General features: G+C 47.4%; 1 protein-coding gene across 2 annotated transcripts in view; it reads right to left on the bottom strand.

Moving 5' to 3' along the window:
• Positions 1–8,638: 8,638 nt before the first annotated feature.
• GLTPD2 (glycolipid transfer protein domain containing 2) overlaps positions 8,639–10,948 on the bottom strand; it is a 95,144-nt gene continuing 92,834 nt past the window's right edge. For both annotated transcript variants that reach the window (XM_078668529.1, XM_078668528.1), the window contains exon 4: positions 8,639–9,963. In XM_078668529.1, coding sequence (XP_078524655.1) covers positions 9,438–9,963 — 526 coding nt within the window. In that variant the 3' untranslated portion in view covers positions 8,639–9,437. The remainder of the gene's footprint in view (positions 9,964–10,948) is intronic.

Here is a 10,948-nt window from a genome sequence, read left to right as displayed (position 1 = left end):
AGGTGAAGAAGCATGTTTATACCTGTTGTATATGAAGAAAGAGAGGGGTGCAGGACGTGCATAAAAGTCAGAGGGACCGAGCCATGTGTTATCATTGGTGTGTTAGGGACGACTCAAGGGCTTGCCCACACTCACCAACAGAATCACATATATACTGCACGTCACAACCGCCTCATTTGCACAAGCATGCATGCTTGCATGCCACAGTTCCACCTTTAATTAAAGTACCAAAAGGAAAGCCCGTGGCCTGCAGACAGTGTAATACTGCACGTATTTAACTGCGGAGACAATGGAGCTACTTGAGTCCATCATGAGTAAAGCACGCACGAGCACACTTGCCTAACAAGCAGAAACACGAGAGACGGCCTGCGGCCGTCAAAGTGAAGTGGACACGGCGGGCAGGGGAGGGGGCGGAGCGGGGAGAGCGGCATGAGGGTGTGAAGCAGCAGGGGCCTGAGACGAGGCCGCCTTGCCTTTGATGTGGTAATGCGAGGCAAGCGGCTGGTGGCATTGTGCACGCGCTTTCACGTGCACTGGAAGAAATCGCCTGGGAATCGCCTGATCTCGGTAAGCTCTGTTTAAGCCGCAATAGATCGAGCTCCCGCTCTCAATGCGCATGCGCATTGAGATAGGTCGTTCGACCTAAAAACCTATGCACCTTTCACCAGTCTCTGAGCACTGGAGGGCCTCTCTTAAGCACTGTAAACAATTAAATGTATATTTAAAAATCCCAGGGTGAGTATAAAAGGCCATGTCTACAATGTCTTGTTTCCCGATGGACAGTAATCAAACCCACCACATCAACTTATGGATAAAAGCAATTAAAAGGGATTCCTTAGTATTTTTGATAATTCTGTGCTTCCAACGTATATTTTTTTCTATTGGGATGTTAATCTCCTATTTAAGTGCTGGCCCTATAAGCTTTAAAATATTTTTATTCCTGCAAATGTTGGCATCGCACACTCCATGCTCCTAGCCCTTCGAGCAGTGTCCTGCAAAGGTTGCTCTCTGTGAATGTGGGCCCAATCCATGCCCGGAGGGGGGTGGGGTGGCTCTGCCAGGCTGTGGCAGAGGCTGTGAGTCCCGTGTCCCCAGCACTGAAGGTGCCCTCTGCCCACCCGCCGCTGCTCTTACGAATCTTGGCCTCTCAGCTTACCTGGCATCAGCAAGTCTGAGAGGTGGAAGGGAAGCTGCTGAGTCTGCCTTGACCCAGCAGCTGCTGCTGGAGCCCTGGCACTGCGCCACCTGGCGAGGGTGCGCTGTAATGCAGCCCCTCTGACCCCCAGCCTGCAGGAGAACCCTCAGAGTGGAAGCTAAGTTTGTTATAAGTGCCAGTGTCTGTGGTATCCAGGCACCTTACAACCCCATCTGTGGGTAAGTGGACATGGTATTCGTTTTGTTGACCTCATACAGATGAAAGGCTGAATCAGCCCCATAGACATAGTGACCTATAACCTGCAGGTTACCCAGAGCACAAGTCCTAAATAAAATAGTCGGAGGAAGCTAGCATAAGCAATTTTAAACGATTGCATGATGGCACAGGAAGTGACGTCAACGCTAACATAAACCTCCTTTAAATGGGAACAGGCCTACTATACCATCAAATCTGAGATACAGTCTTTAAATATAAACATAACAAGCATTGGCATAGCCAATAGGTCTCGCCTTTGGAAGTGTTCAGCCAAGCTGCACATTCTGTGTAACTGTACTAAATTGATGTAGTGAACTCCCAGTATTAGAAGTTGCACCACAATTCCTACTAACAAGTCTGCTTTCACTCATGTTTGCCTTTGAAATTTTACTTTTTTGTTGTTTAGAAGAACTTTATTCGGTTGCGCTCTTCTCAACAGTGCTGCCAGGATGCAATGTGTAGTCCCAACCCTCTACAACAGGGATAATGCAGTCACATGACAACCATACTGGGAGACGGATGTATGTCGTTACAACGCATGCTTTCACAACGCATGCTTTTACAACGCAGGTTTTACAACGCAAGTCGTACAACGACTTGCGTTGGGGGGTGCTGGATAGTGAATAGTTTAATTTACTATTCCAACTCCAGTCCCCGTGGATAGTAGGGAAGGTTTTGGATAGTAAAGTAAACTATTACCTATCCTACAGCGCCCTCCAGCGCAAGTCATTGTAATGACTTGCGGTGTAAATCCTGCGTTTTAAAGGTACTGCGTGGTAAAAGTTGCGTCGTAAAGGATGTTTCCCCTGGGAGACGGTATAGTTTGAGTGCTTGGTCTGAAGAAGCACAATCTAAGAATTTAAAATGGAACAGCATAATTGAGGGTTCTCTTTAATAATAATCAAGTTCTATCCAAATGAACCTTTGTTGCAACATTAATCAATGCTGTAATGTATACTTTGCAGTGTGCAGGTAGTTCTTTGATGACAGTTAATTATTCACTGATCTATATCAGGATTTTAATTTATAAACTGCAAGTTACAAACTGATCTCTCTGACAAAAAGCAGTAACCCACTGACCTATTTACATTATATGCACTTTGTGATCTGCATGGTACACGTTCTTTTCAGCAGGCACATTAACCCTCTGAGCTAGGAGTCAATTCCTCCACTAGACAAAACTCTGATCTGTCTCTAGGAAGAACTTTAATCACCAGAGATATCTTGACATTTTTATTGCTGCCTGGAAATTGCTGGAGTAAAGGAAGGTGGCAGCAGGTGCTTTCAAAACCAAAATAAACTTGCAAACTCAGCACCCCTGAAGTCAGCACTGGGTGTGGTGGCACCGGTGGTACCAGTGACACCGCACCCACTGGGCAGGGTGGGTTACTTCAACTGGCCGCAACGGCTACCAACTTCATATTCAGACTGGACACTAAAGATCATCCCTGTTGATGCCGCCTGGGGCAGGTCACCGCGCAGGGCAGGGGCCTCCCTAACTTCTCTGTGAGTGACCCAGGGGCTCCTGCTGAAGACAGGGGTCTGGAGAGGTCTGTGGGTGGGTGGGAGCGCTTCAAAGAGACGGTTCCAATGGGCGGCAGGTCTGTGACTAAAGGGGCCCATGCAGCTGAGCAATGAGTTCCAGGGGCTTAGCTCTCAATGGTGGATATGGTGCAGTTGCACCGGGGCCCTCAGTCCTAGGGAGCCCACTGAGCCATAGTTGTTACTCTATTGCTCTCTCCAGACACCAAGCTGGAGCCCACCTCCCTAGCTTCCCCTAGGGCCCAGAGCACTCCTGCGATACACAGAGCCAGGCAACCCTGCAGGACTGTGAGGAGATGCTGGTAAGAACCTTTGTCAGTACTTTTACCCATTGGTCTGTTAAACTGCAGTTCACATTTTGCCTCCATCTGCCACAGCCTACAAGGGTCCGCCCACTTCACCCATTGGCTCCCTTCATTTTGAGTGACTGCAGAAAGCCTCTGCACACTGTTCACATCCACCTCAAATAGTTCCTTGCAAGGATAGTTCAAAATGTCCATTTGTAGTATTTCTTTTAAATACCAGAGCGTTTGGGTGACGTTCCAACATTTCAGCTGCCTGTGATCTGGCAGCTTGGTTAGGTGGGGGCTTATTCTTGTCTAGCCAAAACAATAGAAGGGGCACACCCTAGAAACATGGTAATGTCTCTGAAGGCAGACAGGAGGGCCACACGAAAATAGGAAAAATTCTCCCTTTTTTTAAGAAGATGCAGCACTCACCAACCTGGGTGGTGACTTGCTTCATCACTGGGGTCCCACCCGGACAGCCGAGTGCCGTTCGGATGTGCTGCGACACCTGACTACAGTGGAGCGGGTATTTTTGTGAATGAGTGAAAAAAGTGAGTGAATTAAAAATTGGCCAGTATTAACTCCTTGACGGGAACTATTTATTCTGGAGCAGCTGAACAATATTAAAAATGAATTCTGGCGATATCGTGTTAGGTATGATTGACCTTCGGTATCTGTAAGTAAAAAAGGGTGAATTAAAAAATGGTCTACATGTTTCAACCTCTAGGTGGAAAATTCCAGGTTTTCATCAGGACCAGTGAGAATGACCAGGGCGGTCTACACACGCTAAGGTGTACCCAACCCTTGGTCACAGTAGAGCCCAACCATCTCCTCACAGTTAGGTGTTCCCTTTCTCATTTCTCGAAAGAGAGTGATTTAAAACGTAAAATCGCGAGCCTCATGGACGCCAGGGTCGAGTTGCTGGTGTAATGCACTATTGTGTGAGGACCAAGCACCGGCTTCTTTAATTCTGTAATTGTTGATTGCAGCTGCATATGTCATTTATCACATCACAAGTAGACCTGGGTGAAATTTTGATTATTCTGGAGTAATTTTGGTAATTTTGCATTACTCTTTTGACGCAAAAGTTTAGAAAACGATGTGAATACACCCGTGTGTGTAATTATGAGTAATCTGGAACAGCAATCCTATCCCAGGAGCATAGGAGCATCACATTTAGCGAGTGGACACTGACTGCTTATGTTTATGTACTGTTGGTTTTAGCATTATTTTTGTAGTGCAAAGTGCATTCTTAGGACCGTTTTGGATGCAGGGGGGGGCATTTTTTACTAAGAAAATAGCACTAAATCCTAGTTTAAAATCCTCGATAAATTCTGCAGAATCTCATGCAAATTTACTGTAATTTTATGTTATTAGGCAACAGCAAATTACGTAAGTTATGTCCCTTCCTTAGTCACAGGCGCAGCCTTAAATGCTCCAACAGGGCCACGAGAGCCCATCAGGCGCTCGTCATGGTTACGCAAGGCCTTAAAAGTCCTGCGCATCCTCTCCATGGACATGTGTGTCCTTGGCTGCTGAGGGTGCAATCACCACATGTGTAAATATGGCCTGAAACACAGGGTGCGGATTACAGATGTTTTACTTCAGCCGCTCGGCGCAGCTTCCGTGTGCATAGTGTGGGGTACGCGCCCAGCTTGTCTGGGACCTACGTGTTTGGTATGACGCTGGTGATGGCAGATGATCCACCCCTGTGAGGTTGTAAGATGGGGCTGCCCCAGGTTTTACCAAGCAGTTCGAGACAGCACTAGGGTTTATCCCCAGGGCCTTTTCCCCACCTGTGCCACCATCATCTTGTGCCCTCCATCAGCCTCAAGGCCCTCCACATTGGGAACAAGTTTTGCTTCAACTACCCAGCTGCGGTTTCTTCATGAGTGCGAGGGAAAAACTGGCAGCATAGAGGACTGGAGCAGTGAGTGACTGGACAGTTTGGCCGCAGTGCTTAATTTGTAAAATATTAAGTGCCAGGGGTCTGACCAGGAGGCCACTGCAGCCACCCATCGCCCTTGTCATCGCTGCCAAAACAACTACTAACCATCTCTCTCGCATGTAAATGTGACAGTTCAGATGATTCTAGGTCCCCAAAGCTAAAGGACTGGCTGGGGAGGTCGGTATTAGCACTATTTTAATGTATATTGTATTCCTAAACAACCGTTGTTCTGCTTATGTCTAAATTAGATGAGCAGCGCCACCATGTGGTAGACTGTTCTAGGTATGGTGTTGACAATTAGGTGCCGGTGCCGAGCACCAGAAACCAATTAAGTGCCGTGCTTAGCACCAGAAAGCACCGGCTCAAATTAAGCACTGTTTGGCTGCCTGGCTTATGACAGCCATCCTGACATAATATCATGGATTTTGCAGTTGTGTTTTCCTTTCCCACAGCATTAATACTGGTCGTGCTGCCAGCCCTGTTGGCTCTACAGGGCCTAAGCAGCAGAAGCTCACTTTTAACCTGTTTTGATTTTTAAAAACATATATGGTGAGCATTCACTCATGATTGGAAATACAGATACTGTCGAATGAGACACAACCAGAACTATTTGTTATTTTGATAGATGATTTTTGCTTCGTGTTTTTCACGCTTTCAAAACTCCCACTCTCTCTGTCAGGTGTCAGACTCCGGGCTGGTCTGGGAACCCAAAGCAACCCTGCCAAATGCTGTCAGACCAGCCCCCGTACGGAGCGCAGCGAGCGAGCCTGACCACTACAAGGGGTGTATGGTGGGGGCTCTCCCCCAAGAACACTGTGGGCAGATTGACAAAAACAGTGCATTTTACAACAAATTTTTCATTGCATATTCAACTGTATTCGCTTTTAAAGCGCAGTAAATGATAACCTTCCTGTGCACCCAGATAAAACAAGCTTTGTTGGGGCCCTTCAATGATTCCTTCACCATCACCCCCTAACAACGCCTCTCATCTCTCCAAAGCCCCTCTCTCTCATTTGTATTTCATTTGTTTTATAGCGCCTCTCATACCAGTGTAGGGAGTCAGAGCACTTTACATCACACACATACAGAGACAATGAATCATACGTGTGTCATTGGTGTATATCAAATCTTACATAAGACAAAGGGGACTACAAGGTGTAGGGTTCGCATCCCGTACATACTTGTAGGCATTTTTAAGAATGCTTCATCTGGAGAAGTACAAGTAACACAGAGGTTAGGGTTTGTTGTATAATAAGAATTTATTTCTACCCGAACAAACCCTTTTTAGCAGCATCAGGATAATGAAAGACTGGGAAAAAATAATTTTCTGGCCTGCACCAGGCAGTTGCAAAAACAACAGTTGATGGACAGAATGCAGAACAATGTCATAAATTCTCTGTACTGGGGTGAATGTATGACATTGTTCTGCATTCTGTCCATCAAATGTTGTTTTTGCATTTGTCACCCCGAGTGGGACGGGTATGCTCAGACGTGAGTCCCGTGCTCTCCATGCCACTGGAATCAAGCTATCCAGGCTGATGAGGGCTGAAAGCCCGAAACCGGTCCTTGGATGCTTGTTTCCAGTCCAGGGAGGACCTGGCTTGTCAGTTCGGGCTGGACTGTTCCCATGGGGCACAGGGTCAAGACTGATTTGCATATGGCTGGGTTCAAACTGGAATGGCATGGTGAGCAAAACAACGATGGATTTAGGCCCAGATGTCTGTACTAGGGTGAATGTATGACATTGTTCGGCATTCTGTCCATCAACCGTTATTTTTGCTTCTGCACCAGGCAGTTAGCATGCAGCTTTTTGGCGGTTCATAGCTCACTGTGCTACATTACGATTGTATCTTATGAACTGCACAACAGCAAACGAATCTCTGTGACTAAAGCAGTAACCCACTGAGCTTTTCACATAAAATACAATTCTGTGATGCAGCAGGTATAGTAAGCATCTGTGCTACCTTAGACGAGTCAAAACTATCACAAGAAAAAACTCAGATCTCTCTCTCCAGCAGGAAGATTAATCACCAGAGTTATCCTGACCCTTTTATCACCGGTACGCGGCACCACCAGCATAAATATAAAACAGAAACTGGTCGCACCTGCACCCAGTCACCACTTACCACTGGTAGGTGCCTGTCGCTGTTGGTCTGTGATTGTAGTGGCTGCTGCTGGCTGACCCGGGCTGGGCCTGAGTCTAGGCCTGGCTTTGAAGTCTGAGGAGAGGCCATGTGTGACGGGGTGAGGGAGGGACGAGAGAGCGAAGGGCAGGGCGGCAGGACAAAATAATCATAACGGTGCCATCATTGGTATCGCTTTTGTGAGCTACTACAGATTGATAGCCCTGTAAGCAAGGGGTGGTCACCCAGTTTTAAATTTGTATCTTCTCACACACAAAAAAGCAGTTTAGTGTACCTGGGAAGCCTGGCTGTCCCCAAGAGACTGGAAACAAACGTGCGTGCTGAGTGGACTATGCTAGCCTGCTGATTTTGTTACTAGGCACCGATATTGCAGCACTGCTGCAAACCCAGACCCCAGAAACAAAACCGGCCCTCACCCTTCCAGCCTCCCGGGGAAATGCCAGATGCCCCTACAGCCAGTCCGTCCTTGGTCGGACTCTTAAGGAAGGACTCTGACCTATCAACAAGCACCAGGTTTGAGTTCTGCCAAGCGTCCTCCTTTCCTTGTGACTGTAAGGTTACCGCCTCCCTCCAACTTGATCGGCCGTGCTTCTGGAGAAGAATGTTCAAACCAATAGAGCCTGGCAGTCCTGAATCCCAAGTGCCAATGCTCTAGGCATTCTAGGAGAAGTATTAGCGTAGCCTTGCTCCAGATGTATGTTTAATGAGTCTACTATGGATTTCCATCTACACAATGTTCCTGTGCAATTTCTTTCATTCTTTCTCCGTGTTCGTTGAACATGTCTCAAAAAACAATTCTACGTCTACGCATTGGTAGGGAGGCCAATGTCGTGTAACGCTCTTACGAACTGAGGAGACTTGTGTAAGAGACTTTTCTCTTTGTGTCTTGGCCCTTCTTTTCTCTTCCTCTTCAGTGACCTGCCCCTCTAGTTTGATAGAACCTGGCCTTGTAGAGTAATATTCTTTACTATTGTTGTGTGTCCTTCAAACTCTCTAGTATCACTCACCTTCTGAACAACCTACCTTACTGACTCAGCCTTTGCTACCAAGAGGCTGAGTTTCTTGGTTAACTTGAAGCGGTGCGGTGTAAGCAGGGGATGGTAGTCAACAAAGTAGCGATGCAGACAGTTGTTGGGAAGCCCTCTGATTGATCAAGGTGTAACTGCCCCTTGCACATACATCCGCCCATAAATGATCACTCTCTTAAGATTCGCTTGAACGTAATTATTGACGATACCAGTGGCTTTTCAAACGTGACCTCTGCTCATGCCGCAGCTTGGAGGAAATGAAGAAATAAATGAAGAGAACACGTGAACAGGTTATTTTTAATGAATTGAGGTAGATATGAAAGAAAAAGAAAGTAAATATTAGCATACATACAGAATGTCTTTAAGGTTGGTATTGACTGTGAACATAACATAAATTGGGTGGTATTTGCAGTTGGGTTCAGGTTGTCTTCCAGCAGTCCAAGGGGTCGGCGTGAGATTCCGGTCGGTTCAGTCTATCTCCACATTCTTTCATCAGCTAAGACTCCGATCACTTCAACTGTTTGACCTCACCCAATATGGCAGCTCCAGGTGCCAAGTTCACCCCATTGCTGTTCCACACACCACTACATTTTGTCAATATTTCTCATATTCTGTTTGCCTATTTATCCTGTGTGGCCCTCCTGATATTCTGTGCAACTGATTTATTACTCAGCTTTTCCAGTTAGGTTCAGTAGTGACCGAGGTAAATATTAAGTGTTGTGCAGAACAAGTTAAATCTATTCTTTATACCAACTTATGTGTATTCTGTTCCTCAACTGTAGATTGTATGTTCTTTTTCTATTCTGTATTGCATCATTTCACACACTCCATCCAATATTCTTATCTCTCACATGATTCTCATATCTCCTCTAATAGGTGGTGTGCGCTAGTACATTGTTGTACTGGGTCTACCAACTATGTTACGTGCCCCGGCCAATCAATGTTTGCCGCTGCTAATCAATCAGCCCAATGTAGTAATGATATATGCTCTGTCTGTGATTTCATTTTTTTGTATTTCCACGATCTTCTCTTTGTCATATTTCTTCTTTAAGCTTCTATTCTTCCCCAAAAGTTATATCAAGGCAAATTCAACATGCCGTGTGCTGTGTATACCTCCTGTGTTATATTGTAGACCCTGACGATTGCCTTCACCGTCGTCATTAGCACCATCTGGGCCTCCTGTTCCTCTTGCACGCAGACGATGTCGAAGAGCGTCCGGCGTGGTGGTAGCGCCAGGAAGGCTATGGCCGCGGCTTGTCGGATGAACCAGCTGTGGTGTCGTGCCAGGGCCTCCTCATACGCATCGGCGCACATGTCGGAGGTACTATCCTGGTCCGTGCTGGTGGCTAGTTTGTAGAGGAAGAGCTCGAGCCACTTGAGAGCCCGGTGGAGTCGTAAGAGTGTGCGACAGCCTGATGGTGTGCGGTCGCTGGGCAGTTCCTTGAAGTTGACCACATTGTCCTGCAGTTCGTACTTCACCATGGACTCCAGGGTGTGGTACTCCGCGGAATGCTTGCCCGTGCGGTAGCTGTGCACGATGTTGATTTTGGTGATCGTCTCTTGGGATATGAAGCCGAATACTGTACCAAGTGCGTCCATAAACCTGGGGGGACAAATAAAGGAATGTCAGTGGAGACTGGGACACGGCTCGGCTCTTTCCGCAGTGTCACTGAACTAAAACTCAAGGTTCAAGGAGTTCTGGATTGTTCCCAGGACAGAATTTGATGCTTTATCTTGTGGGGATTCATATAAACCACAAGAAGGGAAGCCGGCATTGGCTGTGTCCATCGCTGTCATAATCCAGCAATCAAGAGGCAATCCCTTCTATAATCAGTAGCCACAAATGCCATGTCTGAATTCAAGAGATCTTGAGAATTCACCTTAAGCGGGCCCCAGTTTGAGTCTGCTATGAGGGTTCACTTCACCTTCATCCATCCCCCCAGCCCTTCTCTCTCTCTCTCTCAAGCATCATCCACCCCTGAGATGTGTCCTCTTCCCTTCTGGTCCATGCACTGAGATATTATTCTTCTGGATCTCTGTCCTGCCCCAGGCCTCACCCTGCTCAGCACAGTACTGTGCATTGTTGCTTCTGGATCTCTGTCCTGCCCCAGGCCTCACCCTGCTCAGCACAGTACTGTGCATTGTTGCTTCTGGATCTCTGACCTGCCCCAGGCCTCACCCTGCTCAGCACAGTACTGTGCATTGTTGCTTCTGGATCTTTGTACTGCCCCAGGCCTCCTCCCTGCTCAGCACAGCACTGTGCACTGTTGCTTCTGGATCTCTGACCTGCCCCATGCCTCACCCTGCTCAGCACAGTACTGTGCATTGTTGCTTCTGGATCTCTGACCTGCCCCAGGCCTCCTCCCTGCTCAGCACAGTACTGTGCATTGTTGCTTCTGGATCTCTGACCTGCCCCAGGCCTCCTCCCTGCTCAGCACAGCACTGTGCACTGTTGCTTCTGGATCTCTGACCTGCCCCTGGCCTCACCCTGCTCAGCACAGTACTGTGCATTGTTGCTTCTGGATCTCTGTACTGCCCCAGGCCTCCTCCCTGCTCAGCACAGCACTGTGCACTGTTGCTTCTGGATC

Source organism: Lissotriton helveticus, chromosome 12, assembly GCF_964261635.1.
Source record: "Lissotriton helveticus chromosome 12, aLisHel1.1, whole genome shotgun sequence".
NCBI classification, from domain to species: Eukaryota; Metazoa; Chordata; class Amphibia; order Caudata; family Salamandridae; genus Lissotriton; species Lissotriton helveticus.
Note: the sequence above shows the minus strand (reverse complement) of the source record. Positions and strands in the feature narration are given on the sequence as shown.